This window comes from Sinocyclocheilus grahami, unplaced genomic scaffold (assembly GCF_001515645.1).
Source record: "Sinocyclocheilus grahami isolate Dianchi unplaced genomic scaffold, SAMN03320097.WGS_v1.1 scaffold121.1, whole genome shotgun sequence".
Lineage (NCBI taxonomy): Eukaryota > Metazoa > Chordata > Actinopteri > Cypriniformes > Cyprinidae > Sinocyclocheilus > Sinocyclocheilus grahami.
Genome location: NW_015505300.1, coordinates 48,377 through 75,560, shown reverse-complemented (window position 1 = coordinate 75,560; position 27,184 = coordinate 48,377). Strand labels below are relative to the sequence as shown.

General features: G+C 36.2%; 1 protein-coding gene across 2 annotated transcripts in view; it reads right to left on the bottom strand.

Annotated features, from left to right (window-relative positions):
* LOC107589798 (small conductance calcium-activated potassium channel protein 2-like) overlaps positions 1-27,184 on the bottom strand; it is a 37,920-nt gene that overhangs the window by 2,807 nt on the left and 7,929 nt on the right. The window contains exons 2-10 of one of the 2 annotated variants that reach the window (XM_016278327.1): positions 20,196-20,645; positions 17,223-17,318; positions 15,510-15,928; positions 13,562-13,570; positions 8,964-9,105; positions 8,717-8,827; positions 8,347-8,474; positions 7,767-7,775; positions 6,540-6,609 (exon numbers count right to left, since the gene is read on the bottom strand). In XM_016278327.1, the coding sequence (XP_016133813.1) occupies positions 6,540-6,609; positions 7,767-7,775; positions 8,347-8,474; positions 8,717-8,827; positions 8,964-9,105; positions 13,562-13,570; positions 15,510-15,928; positions 17,223-17,318; positions 20,196-20,645 (1,434 nt within the window). Of the gene's footprint in view, positions 1-6,539; positions 6,999-7,766; positions 7,776-8,346; positions 8,475-8,716; positions 8,828-8,963; positions 9,106-13,561; positions 13,571-15,509; positions 15,929-17,222; positions 17,319-20,195; positions 20,646-27,184 lie in introns of those variants that run through there. The other variant, XM_016278326.1, reaches the window with a different exon arrangement.

Below are 27,184 nucleotides of genomic sequence, written 5' to 3'. Positions count from 1 at the left end.
TCTGGTCGACTAGCACAACTATTTCATTAACTGACATAAAATTAAAACTACTGAACTAAAATACTTTAGTTTCCTTTTTAATATGTTACATTTTAAAGCTTTAAGTCTCTACAAGCAACCTGCATTTAACATGAAAATGCCACTACATAGAAACAACACTGGACTGTGCTTAGAAATTTAACACCGTTACACATTTTTAAATGATACCAGTTAGCACATGTTGGGATCTCTAAAACACAAAAACAAAAAAAACAAAAAAATAAAACATTGATAGAAGAAAACAACTAAATTAAAAGACCAATTGAAAATAAAACAGAAATAGAAAATAATTTTAAAAAATTCAAAACTCTTTTGTCATTTCTTTGTTCCACATTTACCAGACCAAATATTCCGCTGCAGCTGAAATGATTCTGTGGTTACATGCACAGTATAAAGCCTTTAACATATACCTTCGCCAAGTCCACCAGAGTGTTGGCCTGGTCATTGAGTTTCCTCTGCTCCATTTTCACACTGCGGAGCCTGGGAGGAGGCAGGGTTATGGAGGGATGGGGGGTTGGGAGGAGGGGGACGTTAGGGAAGAGTAACAGATTCCTGTCAGGAAGACTTGATAAGGATGAGGGATAGAGAGAGAGTGGCCTGCATGCAAGCATTCACAGTCCTGTTTGCCATACCAGACATGCAAACCCAATCTATGAAATGTAAAGAAGAGAAAACTCTTAACTTAACGTTCAAACATGACACTCCTTTTGCCCCTGCAGGCACGCGTCAACCATTCACAAAAAAAGCCATCCGAGAGCCTCGTTTGTGGATGAGGTCAAAGGAAGTGGCAAACAGCTGAGGTAGAGGTATATGTGACACCGCTGAAAATGCTTGTGAGAATGGCATTGCTTGCTGTGGGCTTGGTTCTGAACAAAATTTTAAAAGAATGTGTTAATGAATTTTTTTTTTATTATTTGTGCCATAGCAACTATGAAAGAGTACAGGGATGACTCTGACCATGAGGAGACATTGTAAGAAAGGCTGCCTTAATATCCTGCCAGTTAAGTGTCGTAATTAAAAGAATACGAGTCCTCCGCTCCGATTTGTCATTCGTTGGCAAATGCCAAGATTTTAAAAATGTAGCTTTTGTTTTTTTTCTTTTCAACCTTAATGGATTTATTTGGGAGTATCCAAAATAAAAATCTGGAGATGCAGGACATGGCCAGCATTCTTTCTAATGCAAAAACTCCATATCATCTTGCATCAAAGCCCTGGATGACCCTAAATCTTGAAGAGAACACGGCATCACCTGAACACATTTTATAGAGTTAATAGAGGTTAATTGCAAAACTATTTAATTTAAGTCAAGTGTGTTTATGAATGTCCTGAATATCTTGTCCGACATACTGAGCTTATTTTTCCTCTGGACACACAAGGTGGGGCTATCAATGCAAGTTAATACAGAGATTTACTTTTGAATAATGGATTCGGTGCAAATAAACAAATCAACAGTTCCAAAGATGCTTCTCCTTCAGAAGGTTACATAAGACCATACAGCATTAAGTAATGTTGCATCTTTTTCATTCTAGATTTAGAATGGAGAGAAGCATTATAGGTAACCAAAATCAGCATTCAGCTTCCAACTCCATGCATATGAAACAGAGACAGGAGGATGTGGGGAGAAAAACACAGAGGACAAAACTTACTTCTGAGCTCTGCAGTGATAGAGCAGAACGAAGACAAAACACAGTTCAAGTTTAGAAACCACAACATATACACAACATGTGAGCCATTACACTGCACTAACCATAACCACAAGGTAAGGGTTTGGGAAGGAGAGGGGAGAAGGACAATCATCACATTACAAACAATAACATGCTGACAGATTCTCCTGAAAAGTTCAGAACTCATTGCTAATCTCTTTGACACTTGATTGACAAGAACTTATCATACAATTATGGGGATCAGTGATTTTGGGAACTTGGGTTATCAAATACCTGCCCCTTCTAATTCAACATGACTTTAGAAAATATACAACAGTTCCTTAAAAAAAGAGACAAAACCAAAGCGTTCAAAACATGATACAGTAGTTGCTTGAATTAGTGAAAACATACAGTTGAACTTCCACTGAAAATATATATTCACAAAATAACCATATTTTAACTTTTAATCATAATCTTCGATTTGATAAACGTTACTGTTCAAGGGATGATTAATCATAACTGCAGTTCGCTATCATCAAAAACATAACATGCAAAAATGCTGAAGTGTGGAAACATTGTGCTTACTGGTGAATGGCCTGCAAGAACTTGCGCTGATGCTTGCGCACTTTGGCATGATCTATCTTCTTTACTAACTTGGTGTGTTTGTAGATGAGCCATGTTTCCCTGAGTACATTGGCAGCTGTGTTCTTTACCTGGGTGAAAATTATGAAAATGAAACATTACTCACAGATGAAAATAATGAAGTATTTAGGAAAAAGAACTACAATACATGACCATTAGCCATAGAAACGATGTATTTTCCAGAGAAGGAAAGTTAAAAACAACATACCATTTTTGGTTAAAAAATGATACATATTCTTTTCTAATAAATACTGTACTTAACACAAATGGCTAGTTCTTTCCCAAGTTTGCAAAATAAAGTTCAGTCACTTACTCGTTTACAAAGTTGGGTGTCCATCATGAAATTGTGGACGTGTTTCTCAGCTTTTGTCAATTCTAACTTTCTGGCTACCACTGCGACTACAAGTGCAGTGCAACCAGCTCCCTACAAGAAGAGATGATTAATAGTATCTATTTTCAACATAAATATAAATATTCAAAATGTGACAAAAATCATGTTAATTTCACAAATGTAACCTACGTTCTATTTGAAATGTTGTAATTCCATTTTAAAGACATACCATGATTCCTGTGAGCAGACAGACCCCTTTCCCACAGTAGGTATGAGGAACCATATCTCCATAGCCAATTGATAGGAAAGTTATGGAAATTAGCCACATAGCTCCAAGAAAGTTACTAGTGACTTCCTGTTTGTCATGATACCTAGAATAGTAAGAACAGAATAGGCAGAGAACCTTGATCAGGCTGTGGAAAACAAGGCTTAACGTTTAATTATGACAAAACATTTTCAAACATTTCTGGTGAAATATATGTAAAATATATGTAGAATTTGGTCAAATTAAATCTACGTCTCAACATCAGGTTTTTGATGACAGTTTTTCTAGTAATAATAAGAAAAAAAAAACACAAAGTGACAGAAAAACTTAACAAATACCTTACCGGATAAGATTTAGCATTATTTAAATATTTACATGCTAATATGTTTTGACCATACAAATGATTTTGTACCTTCCCAGACACAAAACAAAATGCAAAATGTTCTGCTTCAATATCCTTAAAGTGAAAATATAATAATAATAATAATAAAAATAAATAAATACAATTGTAAATGATTAAAAATTTATAAAAAGCTAAATATATTTGATATCCTTCAAAATTCGAATTATTATGTATTTTCCAATAGGAAATTAAACAGCTAACACAAGTGGTCAAATAAAGCATCAGTTTTCACTTTGCAAATCAACAATACTCGACTGTGAAATCCAGTCCACAAGTCAGTGAAAAGATGATCCAATTCAGCTAAAAAAAAAAATTTAAAAAAAATTAAAAACTCCTTGGAGACAAATACAAATGGCCTAAATCGTGGTCCCCAGACTAGACTATTGCTAGCAGCTCATTCACATATCTGCAGGAGGTTGACCTTTCCCAGTCTGTCAAGGAGGAGCTAAGCACAGGTCTAAGCACAGAAGACATTTATCTGCATTTAATACAATATGGGAAGACTTCTGATGAGGAATAACAGAACAAGACCCAGGCTCTTCAACAGTCATGTTGAGTAGCCGGACAGAATGCAAATGATTCACAATGTTAATAATTGTTTCAACACCGAATCATTTCTAATCAAACACATTTATATTGCAATAAAAAAGTTAAAAGTTCGTAAACGTCCCCTCTAAGACAGCATACTCAAAACACAAGAGAGGTCATGCTGCTATCAATTGCGCCGGTCTATTTCACAATTCAACTCTGCGGTCATGCTCTAAGAGCAAGAGCGTTGAAATTGTTTTTTATTGTTTAATGTAATGGGAGAGCCCCATTTTCACATGCGAAAAGCATAGTTACCATGCAGGCATTTTAGAGAAGAAATCCACATCCTGCATGCTGTATAAGCCAGTATATTGAGAGCAAGATACAAACCCTATAATAAAACTGACCAACATATTGAATGAGAACAAAAAATAGCTTTTAGTTTACACTTGATCATTTTTCATAAATTCATTCAGGTATATGCAGGTTAATAAAATTTGTTCTAGTGAGGGATGATTCTCATAAAATTAAGATATTTGCCCATGTGCTACATCACCATTGTGAAACAACGCACAGTGCTGGCACAAACCATTCTGATATAGGTTCAGTCATTTTCAACTGATCTTTTTTGAAGCTGGTGTCAGATCTCAGAGGTAGAACAAGTCCTCGGCATACCAGATTTTTCTCTCAAAGAACTCTGGTAAAGACTCTTTTACATCAGACTTGCATTCTACAGTTATCTCAACCATAAACTTGTTCTTAGAAGCCCGTTAGACTCTGTCAATTCACATGGCACAATTTTTGGAAGAGGTCATATCCTGTGAGGTCTGTCTGTTTGCACACATGAACATGAATATGCAATGCGGGTCTGATCATGACTATGCACACTGTCTTCATCATTAGCTTGCCTTTGTTTTGACAGTGTAGCAGTGCATTACCATTTCCCACACTGCTGGTAATCGAAAGTAAAAAAGCTACATACTGGCCTTCTAAAGCTCTCAATATACTGTATGCAATACTAGCATAAAATGGAGAAGAGCTGGCACCACCTTCAACTTAGATCAAGAAGTCTATCTGAAAAAAAGTGTTCCCCACATACCCCAGTCATATCCCAATTTCCCATAAAACCTCTACAGATGGTTGTTTAGTAGCAAAACTCACAGAACCCAGCAATGTCGTTCCTTTAATGGCTCAAACTCTGCAGCATGGTTAGAGGATGCAATGATGGAGCAAATATAACATTTTCACCCATGTTAACTAGGGATGTACAAAATTCTGGTCATTCCTGATAAGCGGATAATTATTTTTGTGTTATGGTCAATAAAAACTTAAATACAATTAGAAATAAATTTAAATACATTTTTGTACTATTTTGTATAAATTAAAACAAAAACAACTTAAAATGTTGTATTTTTATTAACAAAAACAGTGTAATTAATTTTTTTTTTTTTTAAAGATTAACTTTAAGGGGGCATTAAATGATGGAAATCTAAAAATAAAAAAGAGGGGAAATGATTATGCACAATTAAATAGTCAGTATAGCCTGAGTCCCTCAGTTGTCCTCAGCATAAAATGATGGATCTCAAAAACCATACAGTCATTGTTGGAAAGGGTTCAAGTATACATAAGATGCTGGGAAAGCAAAGACCTTGAGGATTTCGGTAGGCAGTTTAACTGCTCAGGACAAACAATAGACTCATGAACAACTATTAAATAAAGCAAAAAAACAAAAATGGATCGTGGTAACAACACACAGCATTAAAAATCAAGAGCAAGTAAACTTTTGAAAGGGGTCATTTTTTTTAATAATTTCAGCAATTATCTACATTTACATTTACATTAATTTTACATTTATTCATTTGGCAGATGCTTTTATCCAAAGCGACTTACAGTTGAGGAATACAACAAGCGATTTATCATAAGATGGCAATAAACACAAGAAGTGCCTGTTAAACAAGGTTTCAGTCATTGTTCAAAACAGTAAAAGCTAGGACAGGAAGAGGTAAAGGATAATAACAGAAAAAGTGAAGGCATAGATTTTTTTTTTTTTTAGGAGGCAGTCAGATGCTCACGGAAGAGATGAGTTTTCAGTTGTTTCTTGAAGATTGTGAGGGATTCGATCTAGTACAATGGACTGTATTTTTAATGATCTCTCTTATTTAGTTAAAATTATTCATATTTTGCAGAATCTGTAAAGTATATGTAAACTTTTGACCACAGCTGTTTTAATCCTAAGCTATCTGGTCGACTAGCACAACTATTTCATTAACTGACATAAAATTAAAACTACTGAACTAAAATACTTTAGTTTCCTTTTTAATATGTTACATTTTAAAGCTTTAAGTCTCTACAAGCAACCTGCATTTAACATGAAAATGCCACTACATAGAAACAACACTGGACTGTGCTTAGAAATTTAACACCGTTACACATTTTTAAATGATACCAGTTAGCACATGTTGGGATCTCTAAAACACAAAAACAAAAAAAACAAAAAAATAAAACATTGATAGAAGAAAACAACTAAATTAAAAGACCAATTGAAAATAAAACAGAAATAGAAAATAATTTTAAAAAATTCAAAACTCTTTTGTCATTTCTTTGTTCCACATTTACCAGACCAAATATTCCGCTGCAGCTGAAATGATTCTGTGGTTACATGCACAGTATAAAGCCTTTAACATATACCTTCGCCAAGTCCACCAGAGTGTTGGCCTGGTCATTGAGTTTCCTCTGCTCCATTTTCACACTGCGGAGCCTGGGAGGAGGCAGGGTTATGGAGGGATGGGGGGTTGGGAGGAGGGGGACGTTAGGGAAGAGTAACAGATTCCTGTCAGGAAGACTTGATAAGGATGAGGGATAGAGAGAGAGTGGCCTGCATGCAAGCATTCACAGTCCTGTTTGCCATACCAGACATGCAAACCCAATCTATGAAATGTAAAGAAGAGAAAACTCTTAACTTAACGTTCAAACATGACACATCTCCTTTTGCCCCTGCAGGCACGCGTCAACCATTCACAAAAAAAGCCATCCGAGAGCCTCGTTTGTGGATGAGGTCAAAGGAAGTGGCAAACAGCTGAGGTAGAGGTATATGTGACACCGCTGAAAATGCTTGTGAGAATGGCATTGCTTGCTGTGGGCTTGGTTCTGAACAAAATTTTAAAAGAATGTGTTAATGAATTTTTTTTTTTGTGCCATAGCAACTATGAAAGAGTACAGGGATGACTCTGACCATGAGGAGACATTGTAAGAAAGGCTGCCTTAATATCCTGCCAGTTAAGTGTCGTAATTAAAAGAATACGAGTCCTCCGCTCCGATTTGTCATTCGTTGGCAAATGCCAAGATTTTAAAAATGTAGCTTTTGTTTTTTTTCTTTTCAACCTTAATGGATTTATTTGGGAGTATCCAAAATAAAAATCTGGAGATGCAGGACATGGCCAGCATTCTTTCTAATGCAAAAACTCCATATCATCTTGCATCAAAGCCCTGGATGACCCTAAATGTCGAAGGGAACATGGCATCAGCTGAATACATGTTTTAATAGAGGTTAATTACAAGACTATTTAATGAAGGCCAAGTGTGTTTATGAATGTCCTGAATATCTTGTCCAACATACTGAGCTTATTCGTCCTCTGGACACACAAGGTGGGGCTATCAATGCAAGTTAATACAGAGATTTACTTTTGAATAATGGATTCGGTGCGAATGAACAAATCAACAGTTCCAAAGATGCTTCTCCTTCAGAAGGCTACATAAAACCATACAGCATTAAGTAATGTTGCATCTTTTTCATTCTAGATTTAGAATGGAGAGAAGCAATATAGGTAACCAAAATCGGCATTCAGCTTCCAACTCCATGCATGTGAAACAGAGACAGGGGGATGTGGGGAGAAGAACACAGAGGACAAAACTTACTTCTGAGCTCTGCAGTGATAGAGCAGAACGAAGACAAAACACAGTTCAAGTTTAGAAACCACAACATATACACAAAATGTGAGCCATTACACTGCACTAACCATAACCACAAGGTAAGGGTTTGGGAAGGGGGGGAGAAGGACAATCATCACATTACAAACAATAACATGCTGACAGATTCTCCTGAAAAGTTCAGAACTCATTGCTAATCTCTTTGACACTTGATTGACAAGAACTTATCATACAATTATGGGGATCAGTGATTTTGGGAACTTGGGTTATCAAATACCTGCCCCTTCTAATTCAACATGACTTTAGAAAATATACAACAGTTCCTTAAAAAAAGAGACAAAACCAAAGCGTTCAAAACATGATACAGTAGTTGCTTGAATTAGTGAAAACATACAGTTGAACTTCCACTGAAAATATATATTCACAAAATAACCATATTTTAACTTTTAATCATAATCTTCGATTTGATAAACGTTACTGTTCAAGGGATGATTAATCATAACTGCAGTTCGCTATCATCAAAAACATAACATGCAAAAATGCTGAAGTGTGGAAACAGTGTGCTTACTGGTGAATGGCCTGCAAGAACTTGCGCTGATGCTTGCGCACTTTGGCATGATCTATCTTCTTTACTAACTTGGTGTGTTTGTAGATGAGCCATGTTTCCCTGAGTACATTGGCAGCTGTGTTCTTTACCTGGGTGAAAATTATGAAAATGAAACATTACTCACAGATGAAAATAATGAAGTATTTAGGAAAAAGAACTACAATACATGACCATTAGCCATAGAAACGATGTATTTTCCAGAGAAGGAAAGTTAAAAACAACATACCATTTTTGGTTAAAAAATGATACATATTCTTTTCTAATAAATACTGTACTTAACACAAATGGCTAGTTCTTTCCCAAGTTTGCAAAATAAAGTTCAGTCACTTACTCGTTTACAAAGTTGGGTGTCCATCATGAAATTGTGGACGTGTTTCTCAGCTTTTGTCAATTCTAACTTTCTGGCTACCACTGCGACTACAAGTGCAGTGCAACCAGCTCCCTACAAGAAGAGATGATTAATAGTATCTATTTTCAACATAAATATAAATATTCAAAATGTGACAAAAATCATGTTAATTTCACAAATGTAACCTACGTTCTATTTGAAATGTTGTAATTCCATTTTAAAGACATACCATGATTCCTGTGAGCAGACAGACCCCTTTCCCACAGTAGGTATGAGGAACCATATCTCCATAGCCAATTGATAGGAAAGTTATGGAAATTAGCCACATAGCTCCAAGAAAGTTACTAGTGACTTCCTGTTTGTCATGATACCTAGAATAGTAAGAACAGAATAGGCAGAGAACCTTGATCAGGCTGTGGAAAACAAGGCTTAACGTTTAATTATGACAAAACATTTTCAAACATTTCTGGTGAAATATATGTAAAATATATGTAGAATTTGGTCAAATTAAATCTACGTCTCAACATCAGGTTTTTGATGACAGTTTTTCTAGTAATAATAAGAAAAAAAAAACACAAAGTGACAGAAAAACTTAACAAATACCTTACCGGATAAGATTTAGCATTATTTAAATATTTACATGCTAATATGTTTTGACCATACAAATGATTTTGTACCTTCCCAGACACAAAACAAAATGCAAAATGTTCTGCTTCAATATCCTTAAAGTGAAAATATAATAATAATAATAATAAAAATAAATAAATACAATTGTAAATGATTAAAAATTTATAAAAAGCTAAATATATTTGATATCCTTCAAAATTCGAATTATTATGTATTTTCCAATAGGAAATTAAACAGCTAACACAAGTGGTCAAATAAAGCATCAGTTTTCACTTTGCAAATCAACAATACTCGACTGTGAAATCCAGTCCACAAGTCAGTGAAAAGATGATCCAATTCAGCTAAAAAAAAAAATTTAAAAAAAATTAAAAACTCCTTGGAGACAAATACAAATGGCCTAAATCGTGGTCCCCAGACTAGACTATTGCTAGCAGCTCATTCACATATCTGCAGGAGGTTGACCTTTCCCAGTCTGTCAAGGAGGAGCTAAGCACAGGTCTAAGCACAGAAGACATTTATCTGCATTTAATACAATATGGGAAGACTTCTGATGAGGAATAACAGAACAAGACCCAGGCTCTTCAACAGTCATGTTGAGTAGCCGGACAGAATGCAAATGATTCACAATGTTAATAATTGTTTCAACACCGAATCATTTCTAATCAAACACATTTATATTGCAATAAAAAAGTTAAAAGTTCGTAAACGTCCCCTCTAAGACAGCATACTCAAAACACAAGAGAGGTCATGCTGCTATCAATTGCGCCGGTCTATTTCACAATTCAACTCTGCGGTCATGCTCTAAGAGCAAGAGCGTTGAAATTGTTTTTTATTGTTTAATGTAATGGGAGAGCCCCATTTTCACATGCGAAAAGGATAGTTACCATGCAGGCATTTTTAAGAAGAAATCCACATCCTGCATGCTGTATAAGCCAGTATATTGAGAGCAAAGATACAAACCCTATAATAAAACTGACCAACATATTGAATGAGAACAAAAAATAGCTTTTAGTTTACACTTGATCATTTTTCATAAATTCATTCAGGTATATGCAGGTTAATAAAATTTGTTCTAGTGAGGGATGATTCTCATAAAATTAAGATATTTGCCCATGTGCTACATCACCATTGTGAAACAACGCACAGTGCTGGCACAAACCATTCTGATATAGGTTCAGTCATTTTCAACTGATCTTTTTTGAAGCTGGTGTCAGATCTCAGAGGTAGAACAAGTCCTCGGCATACCAGATTTTTCTCTCAAAGAACTCTGGTAAAGACTCTTTTACATCAGACTTGCATTCTACAGTTATCTCAACCATAAACTTGTTCTTAGAAGCCCGTTAGACTCTGTCAATTCACATGGCACAATTTTTGGAAGAGGTCATATCCTGTGAGGTCTGTCTGTTTGCACACATGAACATGAATATGCAATGCGGGTCTGATCATGACTATGCACACTGTCTTCATCATTAGCTTGCCTTTGTTTTGACAGTGTAGCAGTGCATTACCATTTCCCACACTGCTGGTAATCGAAAGTAAAAAAGCTACATACTGGCCTTCTAAAGCTCTCAATATACTGTATGCAATACTAGCATAAAATGGAGAAGAGCTGGCACCACCTTCAACTTAGATCAAGAAGTCTATCTGAAAAAAAGTGTTCCCCACATACCCCAGTCATATCCCAATTTCCCATAAAACCTCTACAGATGGTTGTTTAGTAGCAAAACTCACAGAACCCAGCAATGTCGTTCCTTTAATGGCTCAAACTCTGCAGCATGGTTAGAGGATGCAATGATGGAGCAAATATAACATTTTCACCCATGTTAACTAGGGATGTACAAAATTCTGGTCATTCCTGATAAGCGGATAATTATTTTTGTGTTATGGTCAATAAAAACTTAAATACAATTAGAAATAAATTTAAATACATTTTTGTACTATTTTGTATAAATTAAAACAAAAACAACTTAAAATGTTGTATTTTTATTAACAAAAACAGTGTAATTAATTTTTTTTTTTTTTTAAAGATTAACTTTAAGTGAGCATTAGATGATGGAAATCTAAAAATAAAAAAGAGGGGAAATGATTATGCACAATTAAATAGTCAGTATAGCCTGATACAAATAAATAAATATATATTTATTAAAAACACTAACATCGTTGATAACCAATACAGCCCTGATATAACTTGTGCGAAATCTACAAATACAGCAAATTAATAAGCACAACTAAATATTCAATATAGCAGAATACATTTAAAAAGCACTCATATCGGTTAATAACCAATATATTGTGCATAATCTAAAAATACAAATAGAGGAAATGAGTATGCACAATAAAATATTCAATATAGCCTGATACAAATAAACAAATAAAAAAACACTAATATCGGTTTATATGGTACCGATATATTGTGCAAAATCAAAAAATTCAAATAGGGGAAATGAGTATGCACAATTAATTATTTAATGTAGCTTGATATAAATTAATTTGGAAAAAAAACAAGACTAATATCGGTTCATAGCCGATAAGGTACTGATATATTGTGCATCCCTAATGTTAACTAAAAGTGTCACACAGTGGCAATGCCACCACATATAATCCCATAGTTTAGCCCCCCATCCCCTTACATAGTTGACTTCATTTTCAGCTCACACTGCATGTTAGAGGCTTCAGTGTGACAATAAAACCAGGCAAGGTTCAGACACAATATTCCAGTTCTCTAGAGGAAGGTAACATGCTTTGGGCACAAGTAAAACACAGTCATCAGGACACGTTTTGTAGAAACAGTCCTTCTAGCAGGTCTTTAATTGAGCATATGCTGTTAGCGAGCTGGTTTTTACTCAACTTCTATTTCCGTCCTTAAAACAACACTGCAGTAACTGTGTGCACCAAAGACAGCATACATGGAGATACTGTGAAGCATCTTGACAAAATCGAAGGTATCATATTGTAATATACCTTCTCAATAGCCTGCAAATGCTCTATTTCTATCAAGTCATGTCTTGCTTTTCTGTTATCAAACTTTCAGCTACAAGAAAACGTATTTGAGAAGGAGATAAAGAAGGAATGATGCATGGAATTATACGTACATTTGGGGAAAGGGCCTAAGAGAAGGAAACTGCCTGAGTCATGCAGAATATTCAGGGAAAAGTGGGCAGGGTGGGGGCGGAAACAGGACCGAGAGATGTGAAGCGATGAACAGGAGGTACATGAACTCAAGTGTGAATGATAAGCCAACGTTGCAAATAGCAGCAATGCTCCTGCAATGTCCCAGCCCTTCCTTCATTTTCCCGTCCCTCCCATTCCAGACGGACTCCGTGCTCGTCCAGTCTCACACCGTTCTGCCCTTTGGGCTGGCCAGTGTGCTTAGAGAAAAGAAAATAGTGCAGTAAAAGGCCCAATTTAGCAGCACTTTGGAGAAACGAGCGCCTCTTTTGAATGATGGCAAAGCAGTAAACATGAAGACTACCATGCTGTTTCATAGTTTACCAGAAGTGGGCACCCAGTAATCTAGCATCCTAAAACCTTGCTTTCTCTCGTCTCTGAGGAGACTGTGCTAGAATGGACAGCAACATTACACCTTTTTGTGCTCAAATTGTAAAATCACACACATTTTCTGTCTGGTAACCAAAAAGGTTTAAGATAAATACACGTGCAACAAACATGTGACCTGACCGTTACAGCAACCTATACTATAAAGATGCAAAGAAAAGCACACATATCAGTTTAAATATAAAGGTTTGTTTCACAGGTATTTATGAAGCTCTCTTTTGTGCTGGGGCGTATTATAGTTCAATAACAGCTGCTAAAGGAATAATCGGGAAAAAAAGAGTTGCCCTCAGGCCTGTTTGTAAAGGTGATTTGAAGGAGCTGCTCCATTTTAACACAAACTCCCTCCTCCTCCTCCTCCCTCCTACTCTTGAGCACTTTAGAAAGAGACGCTTGATTCACAGTGCTGCACAAATCATAGCTTTCGAAACCATTAGTGCATTTGCTATCAACAAACTTCTCTTTTGCGGATGGTGCCACATTCACACATGTTTTTTTCCTTTGTTTTTATAAATAAATTAATCTATTGGAGTTTTTATTTTTCAGCCAGAGCTGCCGAATACCACCCCCTCCCCCCTCTTAGAGCAGCAGTGGCACCAGCTCAATGAACAATGATAGGTTTTCCACGGCTAGAGAACGAGGACTCACATGGCATCCCTATGGAGCAGCATAGAGGGGAAATAGAAAGTACAACAGTGAATTATAGTCACAAACACGCACTCGAAACCTCTTCCCATACGTTCATACAGGCACACATATGCAACGCAAATTACTCACGCAAGAAAAAAACCAGAGTGTGGGCAGCATCGTGCCGTGCATTGCAGCCGATGAGACTGGGGGGCAGAGTGCTGGGTAGTGGTATGGTGTAACATCAAAACCTTCACCTCGTTTACCACTCCAAACTCTTCATTATTGCCTGTTCAGTCTCTTATAAACACACAAAAGTGAAATATTGCCAGAGACTGCTGCTTTTGTGAACAACCTTTCAGAAGTGAACCATCTTTCTGACACAGAGATGAGAGTTACTGACACCTCTTCTTGTCATATCTTTTCTTTGGCAAAGCATTTTTTTGTTTGCCTTACACTCTTAAAAAAACAAAGGTTCTTTACTGGCGATGATAGTTCCATCTAGAACGTTTAACATTCATGCAAACTGTCCATTGAATATATGGACAGTTGAATATATGGAAATATATTTCACACTAATAAAAAAAATTGTTCTGTTAAGAGCATATTTCCCAGTTTGGTTCAATTTCGATTTTTTTTTACATTTGTTTAAAAAAGTCATTTGTAGATTATTGCAGTCCAACTCATGATACACACCTTTTGAAAGTATCAAATTCTCTGCAAACTCTGGTAACATATGACTTCCTTTGTCGTAGCTTACAGTAAAAGATCTATAAAGAATTTTTAAGAATTTGTTCAAATGAAGATCGCAAGTAATCTGATAATCACAACTTTTTACTCAGCTCTATTATATATTCATACTAAATTTGTAGTGCCTCGTTCACACTGACAACATTTTATAGGCTACTCTTCGCCACTAATATTCGCTGTGTCATATTATTGGTGAGCTGCATAACTGGCCATAGATTTTGAAAATCTTATCACAAATGAAATGTATAGCCAGTAAGAATGTCCGTTTTCTTTCTGCTAAACATTTATTTAGGGAAATGTTTGTATATAATTGCCGCAGTTCATAAATGCATCATACAATTAACAAGACAAACAATTATCAGTGTATGAATCAAATTGCTCACGGTAACATTAACATCTTGCCTACAGTATCTCACGGGAGATGGATCAAGTGAAACTCCACTGTACTCCTATTAGTTGTTGCCACATTGCATCACCTCATTCGTGTCTGCATAGAATAAACATTTCTCAATGTGGTCGTATCACTGGAGATTGGCAACTCTCACTGAAATCGAATAAATTTAGGCTGGTTTGACATTGCGAGTTGCTGACAGTGTGAATGGGGCTTGAAGTTTCTGCATAGAATTGAATGAATGAATTATGTTTAATTCTGGTTAAATTGATCGTGATACAAGGCATGTGTTGGAGAGGTAAAGGTAAGGAGAAGCAGGTAACGCAGGCAGGAATGGTAAAGACAGAGTACAGATAAAACAGTTAATGATCACTGTCTGTTGAATCTAACCCATCCATCACAGTGCTGCTTTAGCCCAACAAGGCTCTGTATGTCCATTTCCTAATGTGCCTTAATATGTCGAAATCTACACTGCCATCATTATCATGATGATGCCGTTTTTGAAGTGGGTATCCTCGGGGCTCCTCAAGATTACCAAAGCAAACCATTCCGCAAACAAACAATTAGGCAGTCATGAATTATTTAACAATTGCTAATACAGCTTACAAAACATGGACTGGGATTTGTGGTGCAATTGCAGAGCTGATGGGAGAAAAGCTCTTCATACAGGCAGCGTGAGACTGTTGGAGATGCTCCTGGAGGGAATGAGTGAGTGGGAGATGCAGAGAGGAGAGCGAAAGACAGAAAAAGAGAGCAAGAGAGAGAAAACGAGTGGAGGGGAGGGGTATAGCTGTGTAGCTCGGGATCACAATCGCTGTGGTGCCATACCTCTCGCAGACCCGAACGGTCCAGGCCGCGATGATCCAGGAGGAGATGCTGAAGACCAGCAGCACGGTGCCCGGGCAGATGGTCATAAGGGTCTTCATGACGAAGCGCGTGTTAAAGTTGATCTTGTTGAGGGCACCTATACTGCGTGAGGATGCATCGGTGAAGAGTTTGCTGTGAAGGAGCATGACCCGGCCAATCAGGTAGAGGCGGAGGAACATGGGGATGGAAAGGATGATGTCTACGTCGGCGTCTGCCACGGAGGGCACGTAGGTGAAAGCCAGCCGGGCCGTCCATGTGAACACGTACTGGCCCGGGATTGGGTGAATGGCACACACCAGCAGCTCCAGGACAATGAAGAAGATGCGCTCATATGTCATGGCTATCCTCCAGTCATCCGCCCCATTGTCCACCATGAACAGCTGTGGGGAGCAGGTGAAGAACAGGGTGTATTTAGCAGAGCAGTTAAGAGAAACTCAACTCAAGAAAAGAGTTCTGCTGGAAAACATGTATTAGTGGAAGTAATGTCAGGTGATGCCTTAAAGGTGAAGTGTGTAATTTTTTTGATGGTAAAAACCTTCTTGTATTCTAACTTAGTACATTCAGAAAGCTATCAAACCAGCCTGATTGATTCCCTCAAAAAGTGTAAACACTCACTGTAAAAAAAGGAGTTGTTAAAAAAACCAACAACAACAGAACAAAAACAAATAAAGGCAACATGATGGATTAAGATTTTTCAGTTGTGTCTGGCTACTTCATTTTGCCTATTTGAATTGTATTGATCGCTAAATGCAAAAATCTTGTTTAGCCAATAAACTCATAAAGACCAGGGTTATTATAGCTAACAAAAAAAAAAGTAAAAATGTCATTGCATTAAATAAAATACACCTTAACTGAAATAAAATAAAATATAAAAAACTTAAACATATTTGATTTCAGCTAGCTGCCAAGACAACATTTCTCAATTTCATTTAGTTGAATTTGATGTACTAAAATAACTAAAATTGAAATAAAACTAATTCAATATATAAATTAATATTGAATAAAAAAAATTATTAAAATGACAAAAACACACAACAAAATAACTAAAACTTTAACTAAAATTAAAACGAAAACTGAAGGTATAGCCTAAAAATAAAAACACCGTATTAATATTAATGAAAGCTATAACAGCATATCAATGATAATAAAATAACATTGGTCAAGGCAACAATGCATTTCAGCTTTAACTAAAGTTAAATTAGCAAAATTTTTATCTGCCATGTTTCTATTCTTATATATAATTTATATTAATATTTATTATTTTAAAAAATCAGTTTTCATTTTAAGTCAGTAATAGTTTTCTACCTTTATATATGTATAAGCACATAGATCTCAGCACTTCACACATAAACCTCAATAATAACAAACTCAACAACAACAGCATAAAAACCATTAGCAAACATGCAAAACAATAATTATATAACAGTAACAGCCAAATGTAGTCATGCTGCAATGCATGCTGGGAATGGACAAACCCTTAATAAATCAGCAATGCTGATCAATATGAAACTGCTGGAGTGGGAGTGTTTAGAAAATCCTGCTCGAAAATAATTTTGAATTCTGTCCGTTGATCTTCATCACACATAAATGACACATTTCACCTTAAAATTAGCATTAATTGATCATTCAAATACAAAACAATCAACTTTTTATTCTTGATACTCAAGAACTAACCTGTATTTCCCGAGCGTGGTACATTATTATAAGACCAAGCAAAATAACAGTGGAAAGGCTGATAAGGCATTTCAGTGCAAATGAATATGAAGATTCCTGCAACAAGAGAAACGAAACACACCATTAGTATGAACAAACACAGCACACAATCTTGCAGCTTCTGCTAAAGTTATAAAATCATGCTTACTAAATTATACATTTTTGTATGAATAGACGCTGTCTAAACCATCTGCGTCACAATACACTGCAGTGCTTCACCCTGGAGGAGTTAATCCCCACTGTGTCAGGAACAAAAAAATCACTTTCCATAATATTCCCCATGGCAACAAATGAACCTCATGCAATTGGGAACCAAAACATCTCATTATGTTTGATATAAGGTTTACTCTCTGCATAAACTCCCTATGACATACATGCACAATCACACTATGTGGGTGTATTTGATGATGTGAATACATGAACGTTTTTCGACACTGTCCTGTCATCTCAGTTTAAATGTGTTGGTGGGGGTGAGGGACTTGTTGGTTGAAATGTTAGTGTTGTACAACAGATTATTTGTTGGATTACAGATCAGCATGTTTCATACAGACTGGAGTAAGAGGTAATAAATGGTAAGGTAAATGTAGTTCAGAGCATAAAATGCCAATTTAAGCCATCAGGCAACAGTCAATAACCCTGTATTTTATGATGTTGCGCTTAAAATTTTGCCTTTATTTTTTGTTTCATTCTTGTTTTTTACCTTACTTTTTTGTCATTGTAGGCACAAAACAGGCTATCTGTATGCAAAGATTCACAAATCAAAAATGTTTGCCAGTTTGAGAAGCTCAGCAAAGTGTGCATAATTTATATAACCACAGAAAAGCAATTAAAAGATTTAATTTTAACAGTGAAATTAGACTCCCTTCTCCCTTACCCCTTCTAATTTAACCCCAGGTCCCAATGGTCCCGCTACGAAAAAAATTAGGTCTGAAATTGTTATAAATTTCCCGAGTGACAAATTACATAGTAAACTAATTAATGTACCTGTTGGTCACCGCAAGGTTTTTTTTTTTTGAAGGTCAGACTCCTAACAAACACATCTGGAGTGCCTTTCTTTCCTGCTGACATTCACATGCCATTGTTCCTTGCTTTTCTTATTTCTATTTTTCATGCAAGATCAAGCCATGTGATAATTCGGTTATTTCAGCTGAATGTGACAGTAGCAGTGTAGCAGTTCTCTCCCACAAGGCTAGAAATAGCACACGCATTACAAAATCCACATCTCAAGGGAACTGAGTGGTCACAGAACCAAACACCTCATTTTGTGGACCCTGCATAAAGAATTGCTTTGGGAGTTGTCTGTAACATAGGCCTACCTCAAAGTTTAAAGTATTTAAGCTCTCTAAGACCTCCAGTACTGCTTGTGAGAAAGAACACAAAACAGTAAGGACATGAGAAGAGCTACATCCCAAAGTAGATCAAGGCGATTAAGAGGACAAATATTAATGTGATATCTGTATGTGCTATGATGCAGCCTTTATATGCCAAAGGATATGAAACAGTTTGTGAAGAACAGTGGGGTCCAAAAGACTGAGACCACTAGTTAAAAAAGCTACTATTTTATACATTTTAATATTAATATTTCATTATTACAAATTATATTATCAGTATAATAATGAGTGGAAAGTTCAATTGAAAATGATCATGAATTTCAGTTTTTCTGTTTGTCCCTTTTGTTTTTTTGACAGCAGCATTCAAGCTGATCAGTGTAAAAAAAAAATCAATTTTTTTTCACTTTTTTAAATTTACAAATGTAGTAGTGACCTAGAAATAGTGCAGAAAATTGCTTATTAATTTTGGCACATTTCATCAGAAGACCTACTGTACACACCAGTGTATTGCAATGAATACATCTTAATTGTACAGTAAACAATTAATTGTTAAATAAAGCACACATTTTATATATATGTTTTTATTATATGAATTATCTACTTTTGTAATGAGCAAACTGTGAGGTCTGTTAAACAGTCCTTCTCTGACATTATGAAAAAAAACAAATAGAATAAAGTAAGTGTAAAAAGAATAGTATTTATTTTATATTATAACATTTCTTTATTATAGATATACATGTTTTTATTTCTGTTTTTTTTAATGATATTTTGGTAACACTTTATGTTACAGTGTCCTTGTTACTTATAGTAATAACACTAAATTATTCATAATTACACAGAACTAACACTAAATTTAATATTTAATATGTATTTAATTAATACTCAATACTTAATTGCATAATTACACTGTTACAAGGACACTTTAAAATAAAAGAGTTAAGGCCTGTTCACACCAAGGACGATAACTATAAAGATAGCGATAAAGATATAGTTCTAAAAATCATTCCCAATATTAAAGATTAGCAGAGTCCACACCACAGCTATAACGATAAAGGCACAGAGAAACAATATCGTTGGAATCACTTTCAGAACAATTTTTTCCAGCTGATGAACGATAAAAACATTGACAGCCAATCAGAATCCATCCTGCTGAAACGAGCTCGAAAATTTAAAGCGGCAGACGAGCGTGTGCTTGGATTAAACAGACGATAGCGTCCGCTGGTGTGGACGCTAATATAGTTGTCTATAGTTATCATCCTTGGTGTGAACGGACCGTTACACCTTATTTTATGCTGTCCTTGTTACAGTGCAACTGTATATTTAAGTACTGAGTAATAGTAATTAACAACATGTAGGGTTAAGAATAACGCTTGGTTTAGGGTTATTGCATGTAATTGTGCATAATTTACTGTTATTACTATAGTAAGTACATGTAATCTGTGTAACAATGACACTGTAAAATAAAGTGTTAACAAATAAAGTATAACCAACATTTTTAACCCAAGAATTTCATTTTCAAACTTTTGGATCCCACTGCTTATCATGAGCATATTTTGTGCATTTGTATGAAAAATGCAACAACAACAAAAAAAGAAGAACCTACCTTAGTGTAAACCCCCCAAGACAGTTCAGTCTCTGTTACCATGACAACGATCCCAAACATACCGAAAATCAGGGCATAGTCACTAAGCCGCTTGCGCTTCTCAAAAAGTGCCCTCCTGTGGCCCAACTTGTAGCCAATATCTTTATTTTTTTTCTGTGGTGCATTGCCACTCTCTCGGACCAGGCTCTCATTGGACGCCTTGCTGGGGTCCTCGCCACCGCCCTTAGAGACAACCACTTCCAGGCCGGAGCTGTGAAGAGTCTGGAGCGGCTGGGTCTCAGAGTCATGCTCTGCTAGGTTGCGTCGTGAAGCTGCCAGGCTGCCCAGTGGCCTTACCACTCCTCCATTGTACTTGCAGCTGTTCATGGCTATCTGAGGGAGTGAGTGACTGCTCTCGGAGAGGGAGGGCTTGGATCCAGCATGGCTCAGCTTTGTTCGCTCAGCATGTACCTGTCAGCAAAAATCAAATACAGACAAACAGGTGTCAGCAGCATATACACTGAAACCCAGCATTAATCTACTCTGTTGGCACTGCTCCATGACCAGAGTGTCCCGTGGCACATTTCATCAGAAGACCTACTGCAGCATCTTCACACCCCAGTGTATTACAATGACTAAATCTTAATTGTACAGTATTGTACAACTAATTGATTAATAAAGTATAAATTTAAATATTGATATATATATATATATGATATATATATATATATGAATCATCTACCTTTGTCCTTCTCTGACATTATGAAAAAAAAGACTAGAATAGAATAATAGTAAAAAGAATAGTATTTACTCTGAAATTTAGCATTACTCTGAAAGAATTTGATGGCAGAAATTACCCACACTAAACAGATGTGCAGCAATCGTGATGGTTCACGGCTAAATATCCCGATATGTGGAGGTATAATGAGGTTTGGTTGTTTCACTGTTTGCCTGGAGTGAGGAGTGGGCTTTTTGAAAGTCGTGTTACTTGTGTTCTCTCACACTCCTGAATCAGCATGTCTCTCACAGGTTAGCAGATAGTGGTAAATAGAAACCCAGAGTGGAGCTAAAATGTTTGGAATACTCTCAATTAGGCCTGATAAGATCATGAATTTGTGTTGACGATTAATTGTCATTCAAATAGTTGCGATTAACGATTTAATTGTGTTTTGTTGATGTCACTTAGAGTGTAAGCCTAATACATTATATTTATATATTAGGCTACCTGGAATCATTTAATTAAAAAGGCTCATATGAATTTCTTAAATGCAGTGAAAATTAATATTTTAATAGTTTTTTTATTCTCTTTTTGTTCAACTTTAATCTTCTCGGTCCTCTTTATATTTAAACTGTAGCCCAGCAAAACTGTATATAATAAATACAATATAATATAATTTAATATAATATGTTTTACAGCAATGTTTTTTATATATATTCTTCATTCTGTCTCCACAGGAATAAAATAAGCAACTCATCTCCTCACCCAGTGATGACATGTCATTAAAAACTGTAAGAACCAAGAATGTTTGGCATTACGCAAATTATTTAAATCCTTTACCAGCTTAAAGGTGGGGTATGCGATTTTTCAAAAACGCTTTAGAAAACTGATTTGGGCTGAATAGCAAAACAAACTTGTAGCCAATCAGCAGTAAGGGGCGTGTCTACTCATGATGTGGAGGAGAGAGCGTTCAGTCCGAGCTGAGCGAAAGAAAGATAGAGATGGTGGATAAAAAACAAAAGAGGAAAACGTCTGTGGAACAAACGAAGGCTTAAGGCAATAAGGCAAGAAGTAGGACCCGTGTAAATATCGGATCAGCTTTCCAGCGCTGGAGAGAACTCAAGGAGCGGAAGGCCTGCGATCGGACGCCGAGGTTGCTTTGTTTCTATTCGATAGGTGAGTAACACCGTGTCTGCGCCGCAACAGCTAAAGTCTGTCTAGTACACTGGACGCAACAAAGTGACCGTTGAAAATCATTTGAAATTTGTGTCAATACGTCATAAATAGAACGCAGCAGCAGTTTTCTGTCGGGGATTTGTCGTGTCGTGCCACGCCGCATCCAGTGTAGACCATAGATATGTATATATATATATATATCTATATGGTGTAGACAGCATCACTGATTATAATGAGTTCTATAGTATTTTGTTGCGCCGCACCACTCGCGTCCGGTGTAGACAAGGTGTAACATTGGTTTTGCTTTGTTTCACAGAACTAATCGTTGCCTGGGTTGTGTACGTATGTGTGGGGCGGAGCTATCAAAATAGGGGCGAGACCCTTTTGGGGTAGGGGCGTGTTTGTTTTGGTGATTTCAAATGTCAACATTGGCTACCAGAAATCGCTTACCCCACCTTTAAATTTCCTTGAAATAGAAACTAGAAAATGATCAAAATCTAAAATAATTGCAATTACGTTAAATAACTGTAAACAGATGAGTTACCAATAATTGCGACAGGCCTATTCTCACTACTTCTTGTTTATAGAAGCAATATTAGGGCTGCACTGATATTAAAATTCTGACCAATACTTATAATTATTTTAATATTATGACAGATAACTGATATATGGCTGATATTAAAAGTGATCAATAAAAAATAAAAGCAATAGTTTGAAATTCTACAAGTGATTTTAGGCATCATAATATCATAATTTAAGGCAAAAAATAAAGATCGCATTACATTTTTAAAGGTAAACATTGAGTGAGTTAGATGATGGTAAAGGTAATCTAAATGTAACAGTAGAGGAAATTAATATTTACAAACAATTAAATATCCAGTATTGGTTGTTATTGATAATCAATAATAATAATGATAATAAATAAAATTCTCAATGATCATGTACTGAACACCAGTGACACAGGTAATTATCACAAATATTAGGGGTTACAACATAACATAGTTTTGTAATCCATTTATTGCATTGTTTTTGACGTGCACGGCAAAATCTACCTTTAGCAGAAGTTTTATAACAAATTACTGACTATGACAAATGTGTGTTAGCTGTCAGCCACACCTCATATTTGCATGGAATTGCAACCCAATCTACTTACAAATAAGCTATTCATTAGTGCTACTTTTCTATCTGTTTAAATGGCTTTTGAGGAAATGCTGCAAATTCTAAACTCAGTCCACACTGAAAACATTATGCATGTAATTTTCAGTGGTGGACAGTAACGGAGTAGCTTTACTTCGTTACTGTACTTAAGTACATTTTTCAAGTATCTGTACTTTACTGGAGTAGTTTTATTTTGAGTAACTTTTACTTTTACTTCACTACATTCCAAAGCATAAGATCGTACTTTTTACTACACTACATTTCATAAAACATAACGTTACTCCTTATAATATATCACGTGCTCCGAGACGCAGAAGCGGTGTCTGATTCGAGATCGAACTGATTCTTTTCAATGAACCTTTTAAATCGGTTCGCAAATCGCACCAAACGATTCATTCACGAATTAGAATGAACCGATTGCAGCTGTTCTCGAGTCGACAACTCACTGATTCAAATGAACCGTTTAGTGCGAGTCTCCAGTGAACTGAATTCACAAGTAAGAACCGGGAGATGTTTTGAGCGCGCGCGCGCGTCTGATGCTGTTAAAAGTATTGTTTGTGTGTGTGTATATGTGTGTGTTTGTGTGTGTGTATATGTGTGTGTGTTTGTGTGTGTGTATGTGTGTGTTTGTGTGTGTGTATATGTGTGTGTTTGTGTGTGTGTATATGTGTGTGTGTTTGTGTGTGTGTGTGGTTTCCACAAAGATAAAAATAAGTCGTTATAACGAGAAAACAACTCTCGTTATGTCGATATAACGAGAAAATAAGTCGTTATAACGAGAAAACAAGAAGGAAAAAAAATAATGCATGGCTGCTTAGAACTTCCGTAGTCTCAATATTTTAGGTTAAAAAAAACATTAAAGTAACACAGATTAAATAAAATAACTCATGCACATTAATTTCCCCGCTGCTGTAACGTTAGCAGTTTTACTAAAATGCTATGCATTTAGCCCCATGTGACGTCTGTTTTTATATTGTTTGTCAGCACACATAGCCTAAGTTACTATGTATCTGGATCAACTAGCCGAGTAGACAAATATAAATGTTTATTCATAACCATGCTGAAAATAAGTCAATGTTAGCTGATGCTAACTGTCTAACTAACGAACTTGCTGGTGCTAAATTGAGGTAATTTTCTTTAAATAAAGTCCAAATATTTTATTCAACCACCTAGATAGATTACATCTGAGGGAAAAGAAAGGATGTGATGTTCAGAACATGGTAACTACAGTAATTATCAAAGTGGGAAGTGTTGCCCTCTGGGGGCATTTGGCCAGGGGTGTTTTTACACCACAGACAAGGTTTGAGAAGAAAAAAATCATTATCAAAATATAATGATATTTTCCTTATTATATTCATTATTTCCTTATTGGTTATTTTCAGAAGCGGACAAAGTACACAACTCCATTACTTGAGTGAAAGTACAGATACTACTGGTCAAATATTACTCCATTACAAGTAAAGGTTGTAAAGACAGATTTTTACAGGAGTGTAAAAGAAGTACTTGCTTTTAAAAGTACTTGAGTACCAAAAGTAAATTTCCTGGATCTTGATAGAAATGTAGTGGAGTGAAAAGTACACTATTTGTCTTTCAAATGTAGTGAAGTTAAAGTCATAAGTTCCCAGAAAAAATAATACTCAAGTAAAGTACCGATACTCAAAATGTGTACTTAAGTACAATACTCAAGTAAATGTACTTACTTACTGTCCGCCTCTGGTTATTTTGGTAAAATCCCAGGTATTTTGAGCAATAGGATAATAAAAAAATATATGCTAATATAAAATTAAATGATAAAAGTAGCCTATATAAAACTGCTAAATAAATATTCATCTATCAGTACTTTTTAAAATTGAAAACTGAGTACTTTTACTTTTACTGGAGTAATATTTTATTATACGTATCTATACTTTTACTCAAGTACTTGATTTGTGTACTTTGTCCACCACTGGTAATTTTGATCAAATATATAGAATGTACAAGTATGCCGTTTACACATACTCTGATTACAACCAGTTAGACTGACAAAGAATGCAAAACGTAACATCATAGGCACACAGTTCCCTCTCAGTCGGTCACTCTCGACGTCACGTCGGAGGACCGACGAATTGGGATCTCGATTAGAGGGACAAATATACTCCGAGTGTAAACTAAGCGAGCCAATGCAAATTGGCATGCGATTATTGCATCCAGCTGCTGCTGATCACAGCGTGAGTATAAGTAGGCAGCAGGTGCAGCGCATATTCAGCTTTTCGCTTCGGAGGCAGCAGTAGCTGGTCCTCTTGTGAAGAAGCCTGGGCCTACGCCAAAAAATAGGGGCGCAGGTGGCTTCCACAGGACACTGGAAGGGGCAGTAGCTGTGGCCTTTTGTAGGATCCCAATTCGTCGGTCCTCCGACGTGACGTCGAGAGTGACCGACTGAGAGGGAACGTCTCGGTTACGTATGTAACCCTCGTTCCCTGAAGGAGGGAACGGAGACGTCACGTCCCGTCGCCACAGCTCCTGTGCCACCGCTGAGCGGCCGGGTCACCGGCTCGGCTCCTCAGCGAAAACCTGAATATGCGCTGCACCTGCTGCCTACTTATACTCACGCTGTGATCAGCAGCAGCTGGATGCAATAATCGCATGCCAATGTGCATTGGCTCGTTTAGTTTACACTCGGAGTAGATTGGTCCCTCTAAGCGAGATCCCAATTCGTCGGTCCTCCGACGTGACGTCTCCGTTCCCTCCTTCAGGGAACGAGGGTTACATACGTAACCGAGACGTTACCCTGGCTAGACAAAGTGGCTTTCTAGTCTAACAACTTGGTCTTACATACAGCTGCCATTTCATATCACTTCTTTCCTGGATGTTCTGAACTTAATACAACACTATATTCCAAATAGCACATCAGCTAATGCAAGTTTGAGTGTGTCAAATTTTTAATGTCACTACTATTAATAGTAGGCTCTGAACACAGAAGAGGCCACTTTGAAATTGATGGAATTAAAATGCCTGCAACCGCTGCAGCAATAGTGACAGAAGAATATGCCAACAGAATCATCTACCTTTGTATGAAAGCTATAATACAAAAACACATCACTAGTAGGCACATCAACAAAAAGGATAAATTAATCAATTCTTGAGACCTGGCAAGAAAAAAATCAGGACACAGAAACAATATAAGATAGAAAGGAATAAAGAAAGTGAAAAAAAAGAAAGAAAAAAAACTTCTAAGGAAAAAAGGAAAGGGAATGTATAATCAAAGAACAGAGTTGGAAAGAAGAGAAAAAAATACTTAAAGGATTAAAATTCTGTCATTAATTACTCACCCTCATGTCGTTCCAAACCTATAAGACCTTTGTTCATTTTCGGAACACAAATTAAGATATTTCTGATGAAATCCAAGAGCTTTTTGCATAGACAGCAACACAACTACCACATTCAAGACCCAGAAAGAAAGTAAAGACATCGTTCACGAGAGTACCACGACGCATTTTCGTGCACTGTGCCTTGTTTACAAGCAGAGGAATGCACAAGCAGTCTCAGATTTCATCAAAAATATCTTAATTTGTGTTCTGAAGATGAATGAAGGTCTCACTGGTTTGGAACGACATGAGAGAGTAATTAATGACAGAATTTTTAAAGAAGAGTAAGAAAAATTATGTGAAGAAAGAAAATAGAAATTAGATAACAAGGAGTCTGACAATTTAGATGAAAGAAGAGTAAAGGAAACAACACAAAGAGGAAAGAAGTCAGAAAGGAAGGACACAAAAGAATAAAGTAAGTGAAAGAAATATAAAAATCAAAAAGGAGGTTTGAAAGAAATAAAGAAATCAGATAAGCAAGAGAACAAAAACAAAGAGTCTAATATATGAGTGATAGAGACGTGAAAACCACTCGTTTAAGACATGGCCTATGAGGGTGCTCTCTTGATCATGGTTTTCTGGTCAGTCTTTAGAAATCACACAAAAGAGAATAT